Here is a 27,810-nt window from a genome sequence, read left to right as displayed (position 1 = left end):
GGAAGACAGATTCAATGGTAGAACTTATTCAAATTCTCTTGCCTCTTATTTCATTCTCCGTTTATTCATCATCATCAAGGGGTTGAACACACAGGAAGTACTGCTCATCTCATATTGAAAAAAAAAATGTGGCACTTTACCTTTTCCCTCACTATAACATCAAACCAAATGACTCAATATTGTCTTAGCCAAATACCTAATCTCTCATTGCAATATGTAAATACTGTTTTGTTAACAAGTATCTTTAACATTATGGTTGAAATTGCAACAGGTAATAGCAAAGTAATAAACTAAGAGGCCCTAAGTGAATAAATCAGTTACCAAACGAAGAAAAACACCACTCTTGATTAAAATCCCAGATACAATACTCAAACATACAAATTGGACAAGAATATACACAAACTTACCAACATAAAATAAGCATTTAGAATGCAACAAGCTCTCTGTCCACAACCGACATATTTCACTTTCTGTAAGAGCTTCTACTCCATAATAGGCTTGATATTCTACTTTTGGTAATATGTACACTGGAATATGCTGTAAGTAAAAATAATATTAGCCAAAAGGCCATTAATTATCTACAAGTTATTACAGCACCTTAATTACTTTTTAGTATACGACAATCATCACAGCCTTCTAAATATCACTCACTCAAGAAGCAAGAGAATAATTACACAGGATTTTGGTACAACAGAACATTTTACATGAAACACTGTAAATTTAAACAAATATTATATTAAAGAAAGGTGAAAAATATAAAAAATAGAAAAATTACTCTAAGTAAGCTTTTATGTATAAGCAAACTACAATCTAATAAATTCCTAATTAGGTAAAGTTATTAGACTCTGCCATCTGCTGCCACCTCCAGGAATTCAAGAAAAATTAGACAATTGTTCTACTTCTGAAATAACCTATTAGAGGGAAAGGAAAATGCCATACATATTATATACCAAGAACACATTTAAAATCCAAAAATATAATTTCCATTTTAACACTAACATTTTGTGTTTAAAATACATAGAACATCAGTTTTCCTTTTATCTACAATGAATGGAAATAAAGCTTTCCCCCCAACCTAAAATTACTTCAGAAGTGTAGAGTTTGTACGCACAGCTTTAACTTTCAGCGGATGGAAGCACAACTATTAATAAATAACAAAGCTCATAATTATGATTGTGAATGAAAGCAGAAGCCCTGAAGAGCTGACAAAATGAGATATTAGAAGTCTTTAATCTACATGTAGACCTTCCCATGGAAGACTCCTTCACTATTAGTTCAAAGTAATTATTAATTTTTAAGATTTGAAATTGAGTGCAAATACTAAAATCCCATGAATCCCAAAATCAACACTTCAAAAATTATCCTTTTTGGGGAAAATGCGTTAAAACCTCTGTTAACATAAATCTCCCCCCAACACTATTGTCCCTCAGAGCTTGAGGGGAAAATGTGTAATACCATAGCAAGAAGCAAAAAACAGTCATCAGTGGGGGAGGTTTAGATTGGATATTAGGAAAAACTTTTTCACTAAGAGGGTGGTGAAACACTGGAATGCGTTACCTAGGGAGGTGGTAGAATCTCCTTCCTTAGAGGTTTTTAAGGTCAGGCTTGACAAAGCCCTGGCTGGGATGATTTAACTGGGAATTGGTCCTGCTTTGAGCAGGGGGTTGGACTAGATGACCTTCTGGGGTCCCTTCCAACCCTGATATTCTATGATTCTATGATTTAAGCAACGTACTAGGTAGTCACTTATGAGCATTTACAAGAAAGGAGCTAGTATCTAAACAGCGATAACTCCTCCAAATAATGTACTGATCAGTGAACCTTGGGGAATAATCAAAGCATAATGGAGACTGAATTCTGCATTAATAGAGATAGGCAATATGTGAGCATATTCCAAAAGTTTCACAGATTGTATGTGTTTTTAGGCATGAGGTAACATGCTAAATTCACCAAATGAAAGTCTTAGACTAGAGGATCTACTCAAAGCACCGGAATCCCCTGATGATTTCAGAGTAAGTTTTTGATTCCAAGCTAGGCAAAGTCTATACTGGAATATTAGGAATTCCCATGATACTGAGATAGACTTTTGTTTCTCAAGTGCAACCATCTGCTGTGAAACACTTCATAGCAGCTTTTTCAACAGAATGAAGTGGGTCTGTGGGCCTTCTGGAAACCGAGATATGATCTTCTGGCCGACCTGCAAACCAGATTCCTCCTACCATCCCCCTTTGTGTTCTGGGAAACTCTACGGCTGCCTCCAGTCTTTCTAGCAGTTTGGGACCATTTACTACCTTTACCTTTGATTGGCAAAGGACAGGGAAAAAAAGGCACGACAAAGCATTGTAGGAGTGACATGAGAAAATTCCACTTAAAATTTTTCTCCCTTTACTTCATTTCATTCAATATCACCTAATACATTGGTTCTCAGCCAGGGGTCCGAGGCCTTTAGGAAATCTCTGAGCAGGTCTCAGGGGGTCCACCAAATAAACGAAAGAGCAGGGCTGGCGTTAAGGCTGAGGGGCTGAGAAAGCCCTGCCCTGAGGGGCTGAAGCCAAAGCCTGAGCATCTTAGCTTCGTAAAAAGAACAGGAGTACTAGTGGCACCTTAGAGACTAACAAATTTATTGGAGCATAAGCTTTCATGAGCTACAGCCCACTTCATCGGATGCATAGAATGGAACATACAGTAAGAAGATAGATAGACAGACAGATACATATACACAGAAGGTGGAAGTTGCCATACAAACTGTAAGAGGCTAATTAATTAAGATGAGCTATTATCAGCAGGAGAAAAAAACTTTTGTAGTGATAATCAAGATGGCTCATTTAAACAGTTGACAAGAAGGTGTGAGGATACTTAACTTCAGGAAATAGATTCAATATGTGTAATGACCTAGGGACCCCTGTGGCATTGTGCCTGGGCAATTCCCCTGCTTGCTACCCACTAACACCAGCCCTGGCTTTTATATGCAGAAAAACAGTTGTGGCACAGGTGGACCATGGAGTTTTTAATAGTATTGGGAGGATGGGGGTGGTTCAGAAAGAAAAAGGTTGAGAACCCCTGACCTAATATACCAATATCAAGCAACATGTTTGTACCACCCAGGGTTACGTCCACCTCCTCTCCACTTCCAGCTATATAAAGGCTCCTCTGGTGCTGCTGCTAGGTCTGTTACAATGTGTTTCATATGCCAGTGCGGTTCTCTCTCTCTCCTCACCAAGATGCAAAAGGAAGGAGAAGTGAGCATTCTATAGCTTTACATGAGGGATTCTCCATAGCATAAAAAGAGCATGAACAACCCAGATCAGAAGGTGGAATTCCCTGATGTTTTAGTGAAAACCCTACTCCAATTTTATCACAAGGAAACCAAGGCCCACTACTGAAATAAATACAGGCAGAGCTGGCAGCAGTGCTTATAGTTAAGGTTGCTTAACACTTTCCATTACAAGACCCTGATTTCATTTGCTTATAACTTTGCTGAATTTGAACCATTCACCTGCAATTTTCTGAGTTTGCTTCATGCTGACCTTTCTTTTCAAATTTCAGTGTGAACGGCTGAAGCATTTCCAAGAATGGGTTTGGGGGAAAATACGATGTTTTTCCAAAGTTAAAACACACTTACATATCGATGCTTTGTAGCAGGGACTTGAAATGTGGCAGACAGGTCACTCTGATGCCAAAGAGGTACCTTTTGCTCTCTTCATGAAAATTCTCTTATATTTTGCTAAATTATAAGCTTTTGAAAATCATAATTTGCACGTGCTCAGTACAGGTTTGTCTGGTGCTGGCAACAAAGGCGTGTCTCATACTCCCCATCTAGTATCTGTCTCACATAGAGAAGACTCTGCTCCTCCCAGTTACTTCATTAGCTGCAGTGGTCAAGATGTTTCTGCTATGGATCTAAAGGTCCCAACCCTGCTGATGACCCATGTGAGGGTCAGTATGGTTCCACATCAGGGAATTTCTGGTTGTGTTCTGTTTTGTGGGGAGGGAGTGTTTCAGTTTGCTTTTTTTTTTTTTTTTTTTTTTAAAATGAGTAAATTATATTTTTCATAAAAAGGTAAAAGAATTTTAAAGTTGCAAAGTCAAATGCTAAAAAAGTTAAGAAATGTCAGAATTAAGGGGTACCTGGCACAACCTTAATTCAGCCCTCTTGTACATATGCAATTCCTAACTTTTGAGTGCTTGATTTTGGAACCTGAACATTGTTCTAATGTAGTTTTTTTGTATGTGATACATAAAATAAGAGTCCTTTGCATTTCTACAAGGAGTCCGTTGGCACCTTAAAGACTAACAGATTTATTTGGGCATAAGCTTTAGTGGTTTTTTTACCCACGAAAGCTTATGCCCAAATAAATCTGCTAGTCTTTAAGGTGCCACCGGACTTCCCTTTGTTTTTGTGGATACAGACTAAGATGGTTACCCCTCTGATACTCTGCATTTCTGCATCATCTTCCTAGGATCTAAATGCAATTTACAAATACTAATATTCCCACAACCCTTGTGAGGTAACTATAATTATTTCCATTTTACAAGCGTACAGTTGAGATTAACTGACTTGCTCAAGGTCACACAAAGTGTGAGAGCACGAGCAATAGAGCAGCGATCTCCTAACTTAATGAGACCAAATTTCCATTGTGGGAGTGTCACCACACTAAGTGTGAGGGATCAGACCCTAAAGTACTTAACTGCATGAACTAAATGGGGCTACACAAGTCAAAAGATATCCTTGCCTCTCTCCCTACAGAAAATAATTGCGCATCGGATAGAAATTGGACAGTTACAGAAATGAACAAAATACAAAAGGATGCATTAGTGAGGACTGGATGAAATACATTAAAGGAATAAGTGTGTGTAAACAATACTGCAGCGCTTGAGGCAATGCCTTTATCTCCTTAGAGCACTTTAAATAAAAGTTTTGTTAATGGAACAAGTTTCGGTCAAGCACATATGTAAAAGGTGCCAAAAGCAAGATCTTTACCTTTCTGATTTGTCTTTTATTATAGGATCGTGGCCCTGTCCTTACTTTTTGTACACTGCAACGTACGAGTAACAGCAGGTCATCCAGACTGAACAATTTATATACAAGATTGCCATCCTGAGGAGCTGTGTATTCTGACTGGTCTTCAACGAGCGTCTTAAGTTCACTTGGGAGCAATCCTTTTGAAAATAAATAAAAACAGAAAACAGGCTCACATAGTCTTTACAAGAAAGTAATTAGATTTTTTTCCCTCTCAGAGTAGAATAAAACATTTATTGTATTTTATCTTTTAGTTAGAGGTTTGTAAAATTGTCTTATCAAACCAGAGGGGTCACTTGCTATGAATTTCTAGATAAACCAAACCTAGAAAATGTCATGGACCAATCCTGTGTAATAACTAAAAGTATACTAAACACTTGCATATATTTTGCCCTAGTCACAGCTATTCTTATGCAAACAGAACACTAGGCTGCTGTTCTAATACAAATGGAGGGTCAGAGTCTGACCTCTGTTGCACCAGTGGACACCCGGAATGACTCCACTGAAGACAAAAGTAGTAAATCTGAATCTACTCTGCTGTAACATGGCAGATTCTGTCCCAAATACTGTGATCATCTGTGGAATCAGAGGTTGTTAGTGAATGTGAATTTAATTCTGTGATTTATTAAGATTTAGAGAGAAAAGATTTAGAATACTGTACACAGCTATAATCATAGTAGTTAGGAGACCAAGCCCATGGCTGGGGACAAGTGCTACAGGCTTAAAAAGACTAAAAGACCTAAAAAAAAGTGCCAGGGTTGCATGGGTACGGGAACTCTTATTGCCCGAAGCTCATCGTCAGTTTGGTTTAAAATGCATCTACTAAAATATAGAATTGCAATTAATAAAACTGGATGTCTTTCTTGGACCTATATAGATTTAGAGTAATACATAATTTTTGATGGCTTCAAAACACAGCAACAATGGTGTTTTGGCAGCTGCCATCTCTAAATGTAGGAGTTCTAGATTAATTGCTTTCATTGCCATCACTGCACATGACCTGTAGTTCTTTGCCTCTTTCTTTTTAGGTTTCATATTCAGAATAAAGACATTTTTAGGCTTTTGATCCAGCAGCTACTAAACTAGTGTATAATTTTGTGAAACACCATGTACGTGGCAAGATGTTTGATTTTTAACATATTTATGCTTCAAACTAAGAAAACTGACTTTCGAATGTCTCCCTCACCAACAGAAGTTTGTCCAAGAAAAGATATTACCTCACTCACTGTGACGTTCCGTACCTCGGGGGAACACCCAGCACCCCCATGTTCATCCTTGTAAAATGACTGTGGGGTATCCAATGCAAAGTTTGTCATATGGGGGGTCTTCGGAAGGCTCATGATGCACTGAGCATTGTTGTTAAAGTAATGTTACAGTAATTTATGGGTTTTAATTTCATGTATATAGTTATGATGCTGAAAATGTGTCCTCATGGCTTAAGGTAAGCCCAGGAAAAAGCTCCCCAAGACCAGAGGGGCAGTTCACAGGAACAAACGACATTGGCCTAGGCAACAGCAAAGGATCTGTCGGACTCTCGAGCGAGTCACCCCACTTCCTTTGGTCAGTTTGGGACTGTGATGAGGTAATGCTCACCTGACCCTGAAGGGGGGGCAAAGCCAAGAGGGAAGAAAGAACATGATACAAGGAGGGAGAGACATTAGCCATGCTCTTCCTCTCTCTTCCACCTCCATCTACAGACATCACCACCAAGTGACTGAAGCGCTGATCAAAGGGTGGAGCCTGGCTGAAGGGCAACCAGTCAGCCTGTGATAAGAAGCATCTAAGTTTGTAAGGGCACTGAAAGTGTTAAGATCAGCTTAGAATGCGTTTTGCTTTTATTTCATTTGACCAAATCCAACTTGTTATACTTTGACTTATAATCACTTAAAATCTATCTTTATAGTTAAAAAATCTGTTTATTCTACCTGAAGCAGTGCATTTGGTTTGAAGTGTGTCAGAGATGCCTTTTGGGATGCCTTTTGTTAAATTGACAAACTCACATAAGCTTGCAGCGTCCAGCGGGCACAACTGGACGCTGCAAGATGGAGGTTCCTAGGGTTGTGTCTGGGACTGGAGATATTGGCTAGTGTCATTCGGTTGCACAATCCAAGCAATTTACATGCCAGAGACTGTGCGTGAACAGCCCAGGTGTGGGGGTTCTCACAGCAGAGCAGGGTAAGGCTGGCTCCCAGAGTCAAGAATCGGAGTGACCTAGCAGATCACTTGTCCAGATAACACCAGACGAACGTCACACCCACCTTGTCCAAGACTCTGGTACTCACATGACTACAACTACAATGCATATTTCAAATGCTGACATCCTGCATACACTCAGGCCAGACAGAAAAGGAGTACTTGTGGCACCTTAGAGACTAACCAATTTATTTGAGCATAAGCTTTTGTGAGCTACAGCTCACTTCACAATGAAGTGAGCTGTAGCTCACGAAAGCTTATGCTCAAATAAATTGGTTAGTCTCTAAGGTGCCACAAGTACTCCTTTTCTTTTTGCGAATACAGACTAACATGGCTGTTACTCTGAAACCTGTCATCAGGCCAGATAGTCAGCCCATCCACTGGGGGCACACAAAAGGGCCAAAAAATCTATTTATGATGCCTTCTGAGAGTTACCTCCATGTAATAGCGCTGGATGCTTAACTGACCCCCAAACTGAGGAGCTGTGAGATGGCATACAAACCTACTTTTGCCCCTGTATCTCTGGGCCAAGTGTAAAAGAACAAATTTGTACCTCTCTGATTGAGGGCAGGTGTGAACACCTGAGGGTGTAATTCCCAGGTTGAGAGGATATACCCACTCTGATTGAGGGCAGGTGTGAACACCTGAGGGTGTAATTCCCAGGTTGAGATGATATACCCACTCTGATTGAGATAGTGTGCTAAAATTAGAAGAGTAGCTGTGGCGGCATGAGGGCTCGCTGCTCTGAGTGTGCACCAGCATCTCTGATACCGCAGCTACACTTCTATTTTTTTAGTACCCTAGGCTGATCACAGCTAGCATAGAATCATAGAATCATAGAATATCAGGGTTGGAAGGGACCCCAGAAGGTCATCTAGTCCAACCCCCTGCTCAAAGCAGGAGACCCCCTGCTCAAAGCAGGAACCCCCTCAAAGCATGGGTATGTCTCACTGAGCTGGGAATTACATCCTGAGCTGGAAGGGTAAATATATGGTTAGAGTGATGAAAAAAAATTGGATAAAAAAAATGGTGTCGACGAAACTACCTTTTTAAACCCTCATTTCAGCTTAATTGAAAGTTTCCCCAGGTTTTCTTCCTTTTACTATTGCCAGCACCACTCAGAGAGCTAACTTTCAACCACTACCGCCCTCTATCCCTTGCTTCTTAGTTATGGGGTTCCCCATTCATTCAGTATTACTCAGCTGATTCTGGCTTGCTGGCACAATGGCCAGGAGCATTAACACCAAAAGTAAGAAGAGAAAAATGATGTCCTATTGTTTACAAGTTGTACAATACCCATCTCCTTCTTTGGTCACAAATACCCAAAAGTCACCGTCCATTTATTTTCACCACAAAAGGATTAGACAATTTCTTTGGGACTGAAAAGCAGCACTTGATATTGTAAAGCAAACCTCCTTCCACCAGTTTGAATTGAATGGAACATAAAAAGATGGAAGAACACTCTGGAAGTACCTGTTACCTGCTGATGGTTGTTAAGCCAGGCCACAGAAGAGGTGCCCTACCTTAAGGAAAGGGGTGCAGGGACTTAGAGCTGAGACCAGAGGATGAATAGACAAATAATCCCAAAAGAAGCAGAGAACTAAGCCCTACTGGGAGAAAGACTTGTTTGGTTTGTACTGGGACTTCGGACTCTGCTACCCTTAAAGGGGTTTGAACTTTTGGAGCGAGCTGGCCAGAAGGCTGAGTCACATAAACCTCCGAACTGGACTCTAAACTCTGTCAGGAAAACTGAGGCAGAGAAGCTACAGCACTGTGTTCTGCCACAAAAATGCACATGGGGCAGTGATGCAGTGACAGGGACTAATTCTCATTGGCACAAATGATAATCAGACCGTAGATTTTTAGTGAAGATATAAATGAGATAGAGAATAAATGTATTTCAATATATTTTACAAATAATATGGCCATTTTAATGGACCATGAGTGACGAACACAATATTTGGAGTCCCACCAAAGCTTGAGAAGCTGTTGAAAGACCGGGTCCCTTCTTGGCCTGAAAGCTTAGGTACTGTAACTCTTTTTTGCTGGCTCAATAGTAAAATAAATCAAATAAAATTTTACCTTCTTTATACATTTTCCATCAAGGATCAATATAGCTACAAAGATTTTCTGCACATTTTCTGCATTTAAGCAGAGCATCCAAGATTTTCCTTATCACTCACACACAATAAAGTGCTGTTCCAAGCTCCATCACCTCTCCTCCACCCTCAAAAATTAACACATTTGCTACCACTACTGCTTTCAACAGGACTGAATTACGGCTTCTGTGGCTGCCTTATCAAATTCTCCTTCCAACTTTGCATACACTGAACACAACACTTACCCTTTGAAGCTCCCTGAAAATGTGAAGTCCATGTAAGTTTAGGTAAGCTGCTCATATTTGCAGCAGGCTCCACGCTGGAAGCTACAGTGGGTTTTGAAGGTGGTGGCACAAGGCTTGGTGTAGGATTAGAACTTTTATCACAATTTACCAGTGGCTGCTCAGGAGCTTTTGGGGAAGGCGGCTTAAGCAGTTCAGTTTGCATTTTCAAAATTTGTCCAAGAGGGTCAAATTCTTTAGACAGCCTTTTGAAAGGTTTTTTGGAAGCAATTTTCTTCTGGTCTGGGCTCTCTGAAGAGTTAGCCAAGCTACTTGATGAAGTTTGTATTGGGAAGGGTGATTTAGGTATATCTGCTCCAGAGTCTGGATTAGAACTGAACACAGCTGCTTTGCAATATTCCACACTTTTACATTCTGTGTCAATAATCAAACGTTCTTCATCAGTATCACTATTGCAAAAAGAAATGGGAGTCTCATTTACTTCTGTAATTTCAGATTCTCTCTTGAAACTATCAGTTTTAGCCGAAGTATTTAACTTCGTACAACTGTCCAATACTTTGTTTGTGGCCGTACCATGTTGCTCATCATTTAACTCAACTTCATCTGAATCAAGGCCTTTAATGGAGGACTTTTCATCAGAATCAGCCCACATGACATCACCAATCGATGACGGTAGTTGTGTCTTGTTCACATTCTGCATATTACTACATGCTGAAAATCCCTGCTCGTTAACTTTGCTTGTTCCCTCTTCAGCACCATCTCTTACAATAGATACCAACTGTTCCTCTATTTTTAGCTTGTCTGACAGAGTTTTACATATGTTAGCAGGAGGATTTTCCGTTCTGGATGTCTTCAAGGGCTTACATGTTGCTCCAAAGGTCTCCAATTCTGTGACATCATTGTCAAAGTCTAGATCCCTGTGGTCCAGAGTCTGAGTCCTTCTTAATTGACAAGCATCAGGAGGCATCTTCATATAACAAAGAAAAATTAAATCAACAATAAAGTGCATCACAGCAAAGTAAAACAAATTGCTAAATCTAATGCAACAGAGATGCACAAAATGTTGTACCCACCAGACATTATTTTGAAGACGCAAAGAAAAATATTTCAGTAATTTACGTATAAAACACCTCTAAATCCAAGAGTCACAAGAGCCTTTCAAAATATGAATAAAGGGAAGAAACAATATGAAAACTGCCATCTACGTAAGTCACACAAACAAATATATTTAAAGAGGGCACACATCAGTAATCAGACTAGATTGGACAGAAGCATTTAAGAAGAGAGAGATGCATTCAAAAAAACCTCACTCCATAATTCAGTGATAATAATGGAGAGAACCTTGTTCCCCCCCCAATATTACTGCAGAACACAAAGATCAAGGAAATAAGCTAGCATATTTTTGAAAAGACAGACAGCTACATACGTCCCACTGAAACATCTTTTCCTCAAATGGATTGTCCATCAACACAGCAGAGACTGGAATAATTGAATTTTTGGAAGTCAGAGTGTCCAGCGGGATTTCATGAAAAATCTGGTTCTTCTCTCTCACAGTTATCTCTTTTTTTGGGAGTGGTGAGTCAATATAAATCACTTTGACTGGTTTGGCACCTTTTAAGAGAAGGACAGGGTTTACGTTTCCCATACTCTAAAGAAAAATCATTAGGTAATTTAAATATTAAACTTCGTTCCTCTGACTTGTATTCAAAACCATTTTACAGTCAAATTAAAAAGGGTGAAAAAAAAAATTCGTTTCTATTGCTTATTCGTTGGGGAACAAATACATCTAGGAGAAGTGAAATTTATCAGGTTCCCATGGCAGTAATATGCAATAGGTTGACAGCTTACTTCAGTTTCACATACTATTTAAAAGTGCAGTTCTATCCTGAAAAGTTAATTTGTAAAATTAGCATTTTGGGGTCTCATATTCATTATATCTCACCGATTCCCATATCAAGTATGTTCAGTTTGCAAATAAAAAAAGATATTTTCTCCAACTGCCAGCCTCACAAACTGATCCACGGCTCTGAGCGTCAAGCTTGTTTTTTTCCATTTCATGTCTCATTACCAGCAAGGAATGTTCAGCAACCTAAACTATATCCTTAGCCACAGTCAGTTGTAATGCCCTCCTATTTTTAGACTTTGTCTTAAGTGCAACATTCATATCATAGACAACTTAATCTGAAGACAATGGAGATACCCTTGAAAATGTAGTTAATTTTACGGGGGGGGGGGGGGGATCAGTGAAATTAATCTTTACAAAATCATTTGAAGGTAAGACACACACTTTAAACAAAAAAAGTATACTGAAGAGTTTGGTTATTTCAGAGAATAAGACCACCCTCTTGATAACATCACACATGATGGGAGCCCTTTAAGTGATAAAGTGTTAATTTAGCATTCTACAGATTAAAGTGAAAACCATCAAATAGGTATGCATTGAGTCAATGCAGTTACAGATTAGACAGTTTGCAAATTTCATGTATTTGTATATGAAGCAAATATTTGTATTCACTCCTTCCAATCCCCTCTTGCCAACTCCCTCCCTGGTATGGAACTCCCATTATCACGGCTTGTCTACATGAACACTTATTTTACAGCAAGCTGGGGTGTGAATCTAACCTGCACCCAGCTCACTGCACACTAAAGCTACGTACACACTGCAGCTTAAGTCAGTATAAGTTACTCACATCCTTGAGAAACATAAGCGACGTTAAGTTATACTGACCTAAGTGCCAGGAGGAAACTTCTCCCGCTGACATAGTTCCTGTCCCTTGTGGGGGCTGGAGCAATTAAGTTGATGGCAGAGCTCTCTCCCTTCGGCTACGGCGGCACAGCTACATCGGTACAGCCATGCCACTGAAAGCGCTGTAGTGTAGCCATAGCCTAAGCGTCCATGTGGCGCTGCCAGCAAAACATTCTGCAGTGCACTTTGATCTGTCCCACTTTGAAATGGGAGCAGATTAAAGCACACCAAAAAACTTTGAGTGCACAGCACCAGGGTCAACATGAACAGAATGCACAGTAGACTGCTGTGGGATAGGTTGACACACCGGCTTACTGCGAGCTAAGTAAAAATTGGTTAGCAACTGTAATGGGAGGTGGTACAAAGTATTTCCCTACCCACCTAACTCCCAATTATTTGCCTTGGGTATTCAACAAATATTGAAGAAAATACATTTTTTTTTCATTCACACCAAATTTTGAGATTCCATATCACCATCAATTCACAATCCACTGACTCAAGACAACATTTTAACTTCTTTAACAAACTGGAGGAAACAAAGTGAAAAAATGGTCAGAAGGTAGTAGATACGTAAAAAAATTGGGAAGCCTATATTCAAACTTCTGCTAAGATTCATCTGCCAACAAAAAAATTTGTATTTGCATGACTTAATTGGTTTAGACTAGGGCTGTCGATTAATCGCGGTCAACTCAGGAGATTCACTCAAAAAAATTAATCGCAATTATAAAATTAATCACGATTAATAGCAGTTTTGAAATTTATTAAACATTTTGGATGTTTTCTACATTTTCATTTATATTGTATTCTGTGTAATAATTGAAATCAAAGTGTATATTATTTTTGAGTATAAATATTTGCACTGCAAAATAACAAAAAACAGTATTTTTCAATTCACCCCATACAAATACAAATACTGTAGTGCAATCTCTGTCGTGAAAGTGCAACTTACAAATGTAGATTTTTTTTTTGTTACGTAACTGCACTCAAAAAACAAAATAATATAAAACTTCAAGAAGTCCACCAGTCCTACTTCTTGTTCAGCCCTCTTCTTATTTACAGTGTCATCAGAAAGTGAGAACAGGCATTTGCATGGCACTTTTGTAGCTGGCATTGCAAGGTATTTACGTGCCAGATATGCTAAACATTCGTATGACCCTTCATGCTTCGACCACCATTCGAGAAGACATGCTTCCATGCTGATGATGCTCGTTAAAAAAAAGTGTTAATTAAATTTGCGACTGAACTCCTTGGGGGAGAACTGTACGTCCCCTGCTCTGTTTTACCCGCATTCTGCCATATATTTCATGTTATAGCAGTCTCGGATGATGACCCAGCACATGTTCTTCATTTTAAGAACACTTTCACTGCAAATTTGACAAGATGCAAAGAAGATACCAAAATGAAATTTCTAAAGATAGCTACAGCATTCGACCCAAGGTTTAAGAATCTGAAGTGCCTTCCAAAACCTGAGAGGGATGAGGTGTGGACGATGCTTTCAGAAGTCTTAAAAGAGCAACACTCCGAGGCGGAAACTACAGAACCTGAACCACCAAAAAAGAAAAATCAACCTTCTTCTGGTGGTATCTGACTCAGATAATGAAAATGAACATGCATCGGTCCGCACTGCTTTGGATTGTTATCGAGCAGAACCCGTCATCAGTATGGACGCATGTCCTCTGGAATGGTGGGTGAAGCATCAAGGGACATATGAATCTTTCGTACATCTGGCACATAAATATCTTCCGACACCGGCTACAACGGTGCCATGAGAATGCTTGTTCTCACTTTCAGATGCCATTGTAAACAAGAAGTGGGCAGCATTATCTTTTGCAAATGTAAACAAACTTGTTTGTCTAAGACATTGGCTGAACAAGAAGTAGGAATGAGTGGACTTATAGGCTCTAAAATTTTATATTGTTTTCTACATTTGTAAGTTCAACTTTCATGATAAAGAGATTGCACTACAGTCCTTGTAGTAGGTGAATTGAAAAATACTATTTCTTTCGATTTTTTACAGTGCAAATACTTGTATGCAAAAATAAATATAAACTGAGCACTGTACACTTTGTATTCTGTGTTGTAACTGAAATCAATATATTTGAAAATGTAGAAAACACCCACAAATATTTAAATAAATGGTATTCTATTATTGTTCAACAGCACGATTAAAATGTGATTACTTTTTTTAAAATTGCACGATTGAGACGCAATTACTTTTTTTTTTTTAAATCGCTTGACCACCTAGTTTAGACTAAACTACAAGTTTTTTGTGTTTTCTACTGGCAGGAGTTTCTTCTACTAACCTAACTTATTTATAGAACAGTACATTGTAACACTGGCCCTTTCAATTCCAGGAAGTTTTTACTAATTTGTTTTATGAAACTATAGGTGGATGTTTTTCTGAAGCTCTCTTATTATACAGTTAATTCTTCTATACCATCCCTACATTACTATAATTTATAAAATTTGCAAGGAACACATTTACTTACTTCACAAAGAGCACAGCTTACAATTTTAAAACACAAGGAGGGCATTTCACTGCAATAATGTGATATAAAATAGCGTGTCCAAACTCAATGTTAATTGCAATATCTCTAGAGATTGTTACTATTCTCAGTAACAAGGTAGGACAAGGTCTAAAAAACTATCAGTTTCTCTCCTTAAGAACAGAGAAGTAACTTCAGTAGCTGATTTTTTTAAAGTTTACTTTTTATGATAATTGCCATGAAACTGGACCTTTTTTCCTTTACAGAAAAAGAAATTTCCTTCTTGGCTCATTTCCAGATTATTATAGAAAACTGCCTCATGTTTTCCTTCAATGAATTTATGGAATAAATTAATAACTCCAGCTAAACTATATTAACTGAACGGATTTTTAACTGAAAAGCATAATAATATTGAGCAGAAAGGCCATGATACCTGCATCCTAGATGGCTGCTTCCTCCTGAAGCACCAAAATCACAGCTATAAAAATAGCTGAATTTTCATGCTCCCTGACTTTGTTTTTAAATGAAAGAAAAACCCAAACATGCAGATCATGGTACAACACTGAAATGTAATTCTGAGACAACTAATGGCTTTTATGAGATGGGATGGCATCTTTCAAATAATATCACAAGATTCTTCTTCCCACCCCCTTCTGCTTCATCAGAAGGAGTCTTGCTGTTCTTTGATATAGTTAATAGCTTTCACTTAACGGAATTATCTGAGATAGGTATTGGTGTATAGTGTTGCTACATTTGATATAGGTCACCATGACAGTAATAAATGTTATATAACTGAAATGAAATAATTCTGTTGTTGATGTGTGAACTAGATTAGAAACCAGCTTTGTCTCCCAGGGCCCCAGGGCTAACAGGTGGAAAAAAATATTTCAGTCAGAAAAATAAGTACACAGTAAACACACTGGAGATATTAAGGTGTGCCATTTTTACAGTCAATTTGTTGACCATAACTGCACTTTTACAGTTGACAAAAATATATCAGATACACATTAAACCATATTCACTGAAGATGATATGAGGTGTTAAATCACATCCATGTTTTGTTTTATTTTTTAATCTGATTACAGTATGTCTGGGTATATTGATTAATCCATTTTAAGTCATTGGTTTTTGCTTTTCAAAATGATCAAACACACTGGAAACACACAATATCTGAGTCAAAAATTCAAAAATTCTCAAGTTTTGGAACATCATTTTTGTAGGTGTTCATTTGCAAGGAAGAGCAACATACATACTCTTGAGAAGAACAAATCCTGTAGACTTTCAAAAGTGACACTGAAATGATAGGTGTGCCACATGTATGAAGTAATCTTTTGTTTTAAACCAGTGGTTCTCAACCTTTTTTTATTATAAAATTTATTAAAAAATTTTTAATGAAGGTGGAAATCTTAGGCAGTCTGTGGACCCCCAAGGTCCGCAGACCACAGGCTGAAAACCAATGTTTTAAACACTGAGATTGGTCATGACAATAGGAACAATTGACTTGGGTTACTTCTAACAGAGTGAGTGTATTTGATTTAGGCCTAAACTTTTAAAGGTATTTAGGCATTTAGTGCACACATCATTGCAACACTTAACTGATTCAGGAGCCTAAAGGTATGACAACATTACAAAATTAAGTCAACCTAAGTTACGTTAACATACAGTCACCGCAGTAATTAAATTGCTTTTGCATGTCCACACTACGCTCCTTGTGTCAGTGATGTATGTGCTCACCAGCAGCGCTTGCACTGATTTAACTGTCAGCGTGGTGCATTGCGGGAAGGCTTCTGAAATGCAGCAGCAGTCGACATAAGCAACGCAGTATCTACACTGACACTGCATCAACCTAACTATAATCGACCTAAGCACTACACTTCTCACGAAGGTAGAGTTATTAAATCGTTGTAGTGGGTGAATTACATAGAAAGGAGCTACATTTTACTGTGGACGCTTACAGAGCTAGGTTGATATATGCTGCCTTACGTCAACCTAACTCTGTAGTATCAACCAGGGCTCAGTCTCATTTTCAAAAAAGATTTAAACACTTGGAAGCCAAAAAGTGCTTAAATCCTCTCTGAAATTGAGATTTAGGCTCCTAAATCAGTTAGAAAAGCTACTAGAAACTTCCAGAAAGACTGTTGTGAACGCCGAGTAATTTTCTATGGGCCAATCAAGTCTAAAAACCAGAGTAACCCAAAAGGGCCTAAGCTCATCTCTCTCTCTGCTTTTGTTGGTTTTATTTTGTGTTCATTTTTTCCCTTTGCTTTTCTTTATTTTCTGATGCCAGTCATGAATGCCATGCCTATAGACTTGAAGTCAAGGAATTTCTCAGATTTTACCAATGAACTCTAGGTGATAGACTTGGTTTTGCCTGAACATTCTGATGGCAGTGCCACTGGTTCCTGTTACCAGGAAAGAGGGGGAAACTACATCTAGCTATGAGATTGTGCCTCTAATCCACCCTTTTCAATCAGAGAATTTACATGGACCAGACTCTGTATGCCTAAGGAAAGAGCCATAACCCCACCATGAAACTGTCTAAAATGACTATCCCCATCTACCACCAGACCAGAAAAGGAGTACTATTTTCTTATTTTTCCCTTCTCTTGTCTTCTTTTTGTTGGCCGGTGTGTGTTTATGCAAACTGATTTGACAAAACTTAAAAAGCCTGAATGCTCTATCTGAAACACAATCACCATTCCCTCATTAAGAAACAAAGCTGGTTTTGTAACTTGTAAATGTTTCCTGCACACTTAGATTAATTAAGTGGAAGGGTTAACGTGTAGTATGATTACTGAGAAGTTAGATCTCAGACCATTAAAAAGAATCCTAAGCTACAAGATAGCGGTGCGGTGCAAAAGAAACACCTAAGTAATCTTATAACAATGAAAACAGAAGCACATATTTGGCTAATAATTCATAGTGTTACAGGGAATCAATGTATAAGCATAAGTATGCATATGTAGGGAAAGACTATTTGGACAATTAGGATTTTGAAATTCTCTTCTCTGTGTACCTCTGGAAAGGTGACTATAAAAACCACAAACCCCGTGAACAAAACATACTGTACCTGCAACAGGGATCATTTTAACAGAAACTGGTATTTCCCACTGTTCCTTGTAGTTTAGTCCATGATTATTCAACAAAGTAAATAATGACTGACTATTTAAAACTACTTGTGGACAATATTTTAAAGCAAGCTTTTCAGCATTTGGATCCAAACTAATGTCCTAAAACAAATTAATAAAAAAAAAGAAATAAACAATGACATTTTAAACATTAACAAGCAAAAACAAGTTAATTAAAATATCCAGTTTTTTTTAGATTACTGAATAAAAAATATTTGAAAACAAATATTCAAACACAACATTAACGTTCGAGTTCAGAATCAAAGAAACTTTAAGGCAAGACCCTAGAAGTGTTCTCTGCATCCTATACATACATATTGTAGCACAAAAAATTACCAGGAAAAAAGGGAACAAAGAAAAGCAATAAACAGCTGCATGACACTTAAAACAAAACAACTCCCCCCACATCTCTCTCTCTCACACACACAGTTAGTACTTTGAGTCAGATAAATCACAAATACAAGCATATAACACAACACACTGAAGAGTCAATTTCAACTAATGGAGCATCACTCTTCTTGTTCATTAGAATATCATAGGATTCTCTTGTATCCTTGACATTTAGAAGATGTCATCACCTTATGGGCCCAGAAATAGCATTAGCAGTTCCAACACAAAAAAAAATTATGGTGAAGTTAAATATGCAGGCACACATCAGTGATCTGAGTAAATATTACCTTTCAAGAATGTTAAACACAAAATCCAAGTATGATAAACGCAAGAAATGCAGAATTAAGATTATGAAACTTGCCATGAATTATGCTTGTGCGTCTACACAAGCATGAGGATATTGTAATTGGAGGCATGGGGTGATGAGATGATGAGAGCTGGAATGATCAGAATTGGCAATGTGGGGAACTCAAGAGCAGTTCAGGACAGTACAAAAATGTGAGGAAGGAGGAACCACTAGCTATTTCTTCCTTTCTTTCAAGGTTCTTGCCAGTGAACTATATGTAGTTCACAGCAGCAGGACTACCCTTTGATGAACCATGGGACATGTTAATGGTTTCATCCTGACTTCTCTTGCAACTCAGACATTTCCAAGCCCCAACCCTCCAAAATCTCTGTGTCTCTTGAATGGTCAATGCATAACTTATGAACATAGCTCCTATATTAGTGTACAACAAGTTATGTAGAATACGTATTTTTTTAAAAAAGCCACATCACATGGCATTTGTGATAGGAGACAACTGCTTCTTATCACTTTATGTAAGGATACTAGTAATAATTTAAGATATCTTTTCAGGAAATAATCTAGCATATAGCCTAATAAACTATTTAACTCAAACACGGAGTTCACATTCTGTGACAAATAAATTCCATAAGGAGAAAAAAAAATCCTTTGTAAACTAATTTTTTTGTATAATCAAACTCTTTTCATTACATATATATTGATATTTTAATTAAAAAAAAAGATAATTTTAAAATGAATACAAAACTAGATCCTTAACCAGAGTACTTGTAAACAATAGCTCTATCTAAATTCATTAGAGGTTACAGATAGCTGGCATGTCACATTCTAAGGGCCTCATCCAACGTCTATTGAAGTGAACGGAATTTACTGCAGTGAGCATCGGATCAGGCTGTTAGTGCTATTTCAAACTTTAAAAATGGGAGGATGATTGTTGTAACAGAAACGCTACATTGATCATACACCACTAAAAAGAATGATGTGAATTACATTATTACATACATTATAACAACAATAGTTACTCACATTATGCATAGCAGAAGCTCTCTGTTCTGGAGTTGCAACAGATGCTACAGTTTTATAATCTACGGATAGCTGTAGTTGCGTATGCATGGCAGGTGACAATATTTTAAGAAATCTTGCCTTTCCCTTGAATAAAATAAAGCAGCATCAGACATTTATTGGCATCAGTGTTGGCATTTTGATTGTTTATATAAATTTCCTCTAAAAATGTAAGATTCTCATATTTTAAAAATATTCATACAGAACGGTTACCTTCCAGTCTCCAAAATAATTTAGTTATTAGCAAAGCAATGCAAGTTGTAACCTATAGTCCAAGCATGGAAGAATGATCTCAATCAATGTAGCATTACATAATGTAATGCATGTTTAATTCAGGTTATCAGAAAATAATATCTGAACTTAGAGAGAGAGAGAGAGATGTTACCAATGCAAGTAGTTTTTTCTCCAGCTTTAAGGTCAACTCTGTGCTAAATTTGCCTCCCATGATACTGGTGATTTCATGGAGAATGTAGAATTCAGGGTACTTCTTCACATGTCCAATACAAGCACGTAAAAATTGCTAAAGGGGGAAAAAAACAAAAAAGGATGTTACAAAGCCTATGTATCAATACCATAACAGTTTCATAAAAATTAGAATGCTGCTGCAAAAGTTACATCTGCCTGTATTTTCAGCTATGAGAAAGAATGCATATTTCATCCATTTCTGTGAATAGATTTGTTAAAAATATTTCTTTATTCTTCTTTAGAATTCAGTTTAACAGTTTGTGACAAGAGGAAAAAGGAAAAATTGAGGTTGGTAGAAGGCTGCTTGTTGTTTGTTTTAAAAGCACTGCCCCAAAAAGGAGGTGGGGAGGGATAGCTCAGTGGTTTGAGCATTGGCCTGCTAAACCCAGGGTTATGAGTTCAATCCTTGAGGGTGCCACTTAGGGATCTGGGGCAAAAATTGGGGATTGGTCCTGCTTTGAGGAGGGGATTGGACTAGATGACCTCCTGAGGTTCCTTCCAACCCTGATATTCGATGAACTTCTATGAACTCTATGAGGTGTGTAGGCGCTCATATAACACTGTGATGGAGGAAGAGATAGGAACCTAGAGAGACAAAGGGAATATCTTGTGGTTAAGAGACAGGAATGGAAGTCACAAGATGTAGATTCTATTCTTGGATCTGGCACTGAGTCCCTGTGTGATCCTTGGCAAATCACTGAGTCCAGATTTTTAAAAATTGGTCTTCAAAAATATCCACAAATTGTGGGCACAAACGCAATTAAGGTCTTAGAAGCCTAAGTATTTGATTTTCCCAAAAATCAGGTACTGAAACTACTAAATAACCTTAACTGCACTTACCCATTTGCAGCTACAAAAACAGGAGTTTGTATAAGGACCACATTTTCAGGCTGGTCTTAGATTTCTGAGGCCTCAGTTTCTTCAACTGTAAAATGCGCGAGACTACATCATTAATCCCCTAATTTTTCCAGAACTCTGAGTTCTTTATAAAGGTAGCAGAAAATAAGATGCTATCAGATAATGGGACATGGTTCTCTGCATGGGGTGTGTGTGAAAAAGGCTTTGCGGTTGCTGAAAGTAGATAATTAAGCCATTATAATTATAAAAGGTGGAAACATGCCAAACTTGGAAAAATTACATTCTGAAGGAACTAGGAAGGGAATATGAAAGCTTTTGGCTAAGTTATACATTGGTTTTAAGACTGGAGGCAGTATTAAAAGAACTAATTTAGTTTTCCATATTTAGGAAGGTATCAAGGGAGGATAGAGAAAAATTAAACATCTGCCGGCCTTGTTCCCAAGGGAAAAGATATTGGAAACAATGATAAAGAATTAAAACATCTATAAGTGTGAAAAGTATTAAAAGCAGAGCTCAGTATGGGTTTATTTAAGAAAGGATTGTCTAGATCAGTACTCTGAACAATCTAACTAAATTAATCAATTGCCAGAAGAGAAGAAAGTATATTCTGTAATTTATCATAAAAGCATTTGGTACTTTACCACGTTATGTATTACTCTGATCCAGAAAGCTTGGAAGTATTATAGAACCAAGACTACTGGTACGGATGAAATGTTGTTTTAGGGAAATGAAACCTGTCTTGATAAGAAAAAACAGTATGGGGTGGACAAACGTATTCAGATATAATTTGTATTGTGGTAGCACCTACATGCTCCAGTCCTGTACCAGGGCCTCAGAATGTGAGGCATTGTACAAACACAAAACAGAGAAGTATAGGATACAAATGTGCTTAATGGGTTTTTATTTTTGGTTGTTTTTTTTTTGCTGTTGTTTTTCCATTGCATAAAATACCATGAGTTTATCATTTTGAAAGTGGCTAAAAGTTCCTATGATCTTGTTTTGGGGGTTCTGCAGAGGATGAGGAAGGAATAAACAAAATCAGGGAAACAGATTACGGTAATCTTCCTATCTCCCACACTTTCCCCCCCAAATTTTAAAAGCCTTTAAAAAAAATAAATCTGTGTCTTTTTTTTCTTCTTCAAGAAGCCAGCTAAGTCATCTGTGACCGTGGTATTTGAGATCCATAGGTAACGTTTGTTGTTCTGCTGTACTGGAATTAGCACAGAGAGGGAAAAGCTCTCAGAAAACTTTTGGAGTTTTATGTAGAACGCAAATAAATACTTATTACTACTAATACATTTAGTCTATGGAGCTGTAATGATCACTGTTAATACAGTATATGAAGGCATAAGGAGTACTTAAAAATAAGGTTTTTATTCAGATACCAATCTGTAAATACATGTTTCGGCCAATCAGTTTGCATTGAACTAGTTAAGTCTTTCTCTCAGCAAATAAGCAACTTTCTTTGGAGGCTCAGCCTTCTAGTTGGACTCTGAAACACCCTTAATAATTCCTTTTTCATGGTATCTATTTTATGTAGGTTTCAGGTGAAGGATGCAAGGGTAAAGAGGAAGGGAATGTCCCCTGTGGAAACACATTCATTTGCATGTGAACCCTGGACGCGGAAAAAAATTACACTAATTTCACATCACCTACTCATGGACTTTAGTAATTCATTACTTGCACCAACTAAAAATTATTCCATTCTCTGTCTACAATTGCTGCTTCAAAGATGACTGGAGTCAAGTAATTTTGTTAAATATAAATCACAGACTAGAGGACATGGAGGAATGAGGCCACATTTTGTGACCAGATGTAGGGTCCTCTGTTTAAAAAAAAAAATGGACACAAACTGCAACAATAGACAATATATAACAAGGGTAGAGAACAAATTAAGGCTAATCTCAATTTTAAACAAATCTATGTTTTTATTCCTTATTGTTTCTTTTCTGAAACAACACTAAAGCTATAATGTAGAACAGGATTCTAATAATTGTGTCTACCCAAACTATTTCTCAACTACAGAACAAATCTGTCTTGTGTACGAGAAACTGCAAAGCAAGAAAATGTTAAGGTAAAATAAGATCAGCCTTATTACCAAATTTAGCTGAAGTAACTACTCACTAAGAAATATTGTAATTATTATGATGTGTGGACTGAGACAGTGCTCTGTGCTATAAGACAGAAAGTAACACATTTTCCATCTGGAAGAGTTTACCATTCTAACACAATAATAGACTATTTCACGTCAAGGTAAGTCACTACTAGAAATATACACAATTATCAAAATGTTTTATTTTATTAGTACTTTCTCCACTTCATCTCTAACAAATAAAAAAACTTCTAATTAAAATTTATATTTGCCAACTTCATATTCAGGGTCCCCCACATGTCTGCTCCCATTGCAAATTAGTACAGGAATAAGGCAGAAATTCAGATCTTGCCATTCATATTCTTATGATGCTCTTATTTTTGCCATTCACTATTTAACAGTTTTAAAGGAATATGTACCACTGTAGCAGAAAATATTTGGGACCTAACAGAGAGCTGCCTTCACCCTACTTCACTATGACATATGACATCAGATAGATAACACTGCCTTCACTTTTCTATGATAGTGATTTCGAGTGAGTCCAAGGAGGTATAGCAAAGTCTTATCTCATACTGAGGGAATTCTGTGCCAAAAATTAAAATTATATGCACATTTTAAAATTCTGCAAATTTTAACTGTCAATAAATAAATGTGGCTCCAGCCTGGCAGTGGGGAGCACTGGCCACTGGCTGCATTAAGGTGGGAGATCACCCTGAAGCTCCCACCTGCTGCAGTACAGGGACTTGGCAGTGAGGCTGCACCTGACCCTGACACGGTGCAAGGGCTGGGCTTGCCCCAGAAACAACCTGGGGCCTTGCCCCACTGTGCGAGGCACACCAGGTATGGCTTGGCAGGCTCAGCCCAACAGGATCCAAGTATGGAGGGGCTTAGTGCGGGGGGATCCAGGTGTGGAGTGAGAGGTTTCTGTGGTGGGGCAATCTGGGTGCGGGAGGCTCAGTGGGAGATCTGAATACACAGGGGCTCGTTGGGGGGTTCCGGGTGCAGGGGCAATGGGTTTCTGCAGGTGGTTGGGGCTCAGCATGGGGGTCTGGGTTGGGGGAGATGGGGTTTGGGAGGGGGGAGGTTTAGTGGAGGCAGTCCAGTGCTGGGGGGTGGGGCTTGATGGGGTTGGGGTCTAGGTGCAGCTGGCTGGGGCTCAGTGGGATGGGGATTGGGTGTGGGGGGCTTGTCAGAGGGGTCCAGGTGTAGGGAGGTAGGGCTTGTCAAGGTGATGGTTCGATGGGCCTACCTAACGGGGGAGCCCCAGCTGCTGCCGAAGGGACACTGCATGCTTCACTGATGACAAACTACATTTCTTTATTTATATTCAATTACCTCAGTTTACTGAATTTATACTCTGCACATCTGCTCATCCCTGGCTAGTATGTTATTTCCCCCCCGAATATTTTCATCTATTTATTCAATGAATGAATGCACAAACATTTCTGTTACCTCAGTATAAAGCAGTGCATCCTCAGAGATGGTATCATAATCCTGAACGCAACTCTTGGCTGCATTTTGTGCAAACTTCAAAAATTCTGCAATTTCACTGTTCAGAAATTCTTTCATTTGCTGAAACAAGAAAGACGACAAAAAAAGAGAGTCAAATTTTGAAGATAGCAAGAAAAAACAAAAAATAACCCCCCCCATAACTTAACTGTAATTGTAAAGGTAAACCCTTATTGCATATTTACAAAGCATCCAGTAGGTTATTTAAATCACACAAGAAGTGACATGTCTAGAAAGGCAATGCAGGTATCTTGGTGAAGAACTGAAGACATTATGGCCCAGATCTCACTAGATATTCTACACTGCTAGATCTTGGTACACCTCCACTGAAGTCAATACAAAAGAATATTACAGAATGGGAGCCTATTTCCTTAAGAAAAGAAGCTTCCTTCCTGCAACAAATATTAGTTTAACCAAGGAGCATGATGCACAGGCATTGTCAGAGCAAGTTGACACGAGCCCTGTCTACATTAGCACTTACAATGCTACTAACAATAGCACGCTAGCCCTGTTGCTGAAAAAAATGGGTACTAATTTTTCTAGTGTAGATATATCCATTGTCACAGCATAAGAGAATGGAATTGCCATAAATAAAGAACCACAAGACCATCAATGTAACGGAGCAACAGCCCCAGCCAATCAATCAGTTAATGCCACTTACAGGACTCATATCTAATGATGCACCCAGGGCTTTGGAGCTGTGCTCCGGCTCTGCTCCAGCTCCAGGCAAAAACCTGCAGCTCCACTGCTCCGGAGCTGCTCCGCACTCCAGCTCTGGGCTCTGCTCCAAAGCTCTGGATGCATCCAGCCAGCATGGGAAAGAAATACAGTAGCTCATTGTCTAGAACATTTTTGCTCAGAATAACTAAAAGAGTGAATATTTGTGCATTTCTACTCCAGTGAGTAGACTACGTGCTATAGCAAGTACTGAAGGTCAACATGAAGGTTTCCAATGGTGTTAATGAGTTAGTCTTGTATTACGGGATGCAGCCTAAGATATAATCAGCATATAGAATCATAGAAATGTGGGCTTGGAAGGAACCTTGAGAGGCAGGATCAAGTACACCTAGACCACTGCAGCAGTGTCTCTAACCTGAAAAACCCCCAATGATGGGAATTCCACAACCTCCCACAGAAGTGCTTACCTATCTTTATGGTCAGAATGTTTTTTTCTGATATCAAATCTAAATATCCCTTGCTACAGACTAAACCCATAATTTCTTGTCCTACCAGTGGACATGGAGAACAATTGATCACCATCCTCTTTATAACAGTCCTTAACATATTTGAAGACCTACCAGGTCTGGAGCCAGGCTGGAGCTCCTTTGTGTCCTCCCCCCAGACCTCTGCCAGCATTGCTCTGCCCGAGGTCCTGCAGCTCTCTCAGACAGACAGACAGAGCATCCACTCTCCTCCAGCTCTAACAGGGAACTGATCTTGCTCTGGCCCTGCAGCTCTTCTTATACTAGCCTGCTGGGCCCTGATTGGCTGCTTCCCACACAGCTGCTGTAGACAGCTTGAGGGACCTCTCTACTATCCTTTTCTGGGGCGGGATGTGGCAGGGCCTCCACCACCCGCCACAGAAGGACAGAGCCGTCATGATGCATCTAACTTCTAATACAGTTAAAATATTTGTCCATGACATTATGAAATTCTACATGTGTGTCCTCCACTTACTACTTATTTTATGGTCAATTCATCACTTTCATTTCTCCAATAACTACCATCATAGCAACTGACTTAAGGACAGGAAAGCCAGGAGGCATCAAGGCAACTATTCAACTATGTTTTTAGAGTAACATGACATCAACTATCCTAAAAAAGCCTCAGTAAAACAACAATGTACATTTTTAGTTATCTTTAAAAAAAAATCAAATTTCATTGTTGGGGAGATAAAACATGTCGGAAATTGGAAATGTTTAAGGACTTATAATTATTACAATCACATTTTTATCAAACGACTTTTAGAAAATTTCCCTTGGATTATTACAACAAGGAATATTAGGAGAAAAACAATTTTAACGCTTACCAAATACTGGGAATATTCTCTTTGATATGTTGCAGTAAATTGGTAGGATGCAGGGTTTTTTGAAAACTTAGTCATTAGATATAAATATGTTTTCTGCTCCTTCTCAGTTAGACTAGAGACATAAGGATACGGGATTCTGGGCTCTGGAAAAGGATTATCATCAGCTGTGGGTTTAACTTCCTCCTCAGCTTGAGCTGCAGCCTGTGTGTTAAATGATTTTGCATCTTCTACAGAGTTTATTGATGCCTCTACATTTTCTTCTTTATGTCTGAAAGAAAAGTAATAAGTGAAACAATTTACACTTTTCACATGAAGACTTGTATTTGAGAAAACTGATGCTGACAGTCATGGAAGACCTTAAGATTTCCAATCATTGGACAAAATACATCATAATTAAGGCTAAGTTTTATTCACAGGTACTTTTACTAAAAGTCAAGGACAGGTCCCAGGCAGTAAACAAAAATTCATGGCCCCTGACCTGTCCATGACTGTTACTAAAAATACCTGTGAATAAAACTTGTGGGGGGATGGTGCCCGGGGGCCCTGCGGGTGCTGGGGGAAGGCAGCCTGGCTGCGTGCAGGGGGAAGAGGGGGACAGGCAGTGGCTTGCAGCCTGGGATCCCTGCTGGTGCTGGTGGGGCTGGCAGGCTCCCTACCCGGCTCTGCACCACCCCCAGCAGCAGAGTTTGGGTGTGGGAGGGCACGGAGGGTTGGGGCATGGGACGGGCTCTGGGCAGCACCTACCTGGGGGGCTCCGGGAACCACGGCCAATGGGAGCTGTGGGAGTGGTGCCTGCAGGTGGAGCTGCCTTGCCACACCTCTGCTTAGCAGCTAAGCACGGGGGATGTCGCCACTTCTGGGGAGACCCCCAGGTAAGTACCACCCAGAGCCCGCCTCACCCCGTCCCACGCCCCAACCTCCTGCCCCCTCCCACACCCAAACATTGTTGCTGGGGTGGGGGGTGTGCGGTGGCCCGGGACTGATCTAGCAGCGACCAGCGTACCTGGTGCAGAGGCTGCCTGAGCTTCCCCTGGGCCAGGCACACTGGCCGCTGCAGAAGACATGGAGGTCCAAGAATCCTGACTTCCATAACCTCCATGACAAACTTGCAATCTTAATCATAATTAATAGAACAATGGTGTTATAACACCATTCCCCCATCTATATTTAGACACATCTAAATTTAGTCA

General features: G+C 39.0%; 1 protein-coding gene across 7 annotated transcripts in view; it reads right to left on the bottom strand.

Moving 5' to 3' along the window:
- ICE2 (interactor of little elongation complex ELL subunit 2) overlaps positions 1-27,810 on the bottom strand; it is a 55,956-nt gene that overhangs the window by 13,634 nt on the left and 14,512 nt on the right. For 3 of the 7 annotated variants that reach the window (XM_073303629.2, XM_073303631.2, XM_073303630.2), the window contains 9 exons: positions 26,621-26,888; positions 24,535-24,654; positions 20,053-20,187; positions 19,632-19,754; positions 17,857-18,016; positions 10,981-11,165; positions 9,558-10,521; positions 4,982-5,160; positions 408-537 (listed from right to left, as the gene is read on the bottom strand). In XM_073303629.2, the coding sequence (XP_073159730.2) occupies positions 408-537; positions 4,982-5,160; positions 9,558-10,521; positions 10,981-11,165; positions 17,857-18,016; positions 19,632-19,754; positions 20,053-20,187; positions 24,535-24,654; positions 26,621-26,888 (2,264 nt within the window). The remainder of the gene's footprint in view (positions 1-407; positions 538-4,981; positions 5,161-9,557; positions 10,522-10,980; positions 11,166-17,856; positions 18,017-19,631; positions 19,755-20,052; positions 20,188-24,534; positions 24,655-26,620; positions 26,889-27,810) is intronic. The other 4 variants (XR_012153965.2, XM_073303633.2, XM_073303632.2 and 1 more) reach the window with 4 other exon arrangements.

Source organism: Lepidochelys kempii, chromosome 10 (assembly GCF_965140285.1).
Source record: "Lepidochelys kempii isolate rLepKem1 chromosome 10, rLepKem1.hap1, whole genome shotgun sequence".
Classification (NCBI taxonomy): domain Eukaryota; kingdom Metazoa; phylum Chordata; order Testudines; family Cheloniidae; genus Lepidochelys; species Lepidochelys kempii.
The sequence above is the reverse complement of the archived record's forward strand: the minus strand, read 5'-3'. Positions and strand labels throughout refer to the sequence as shown.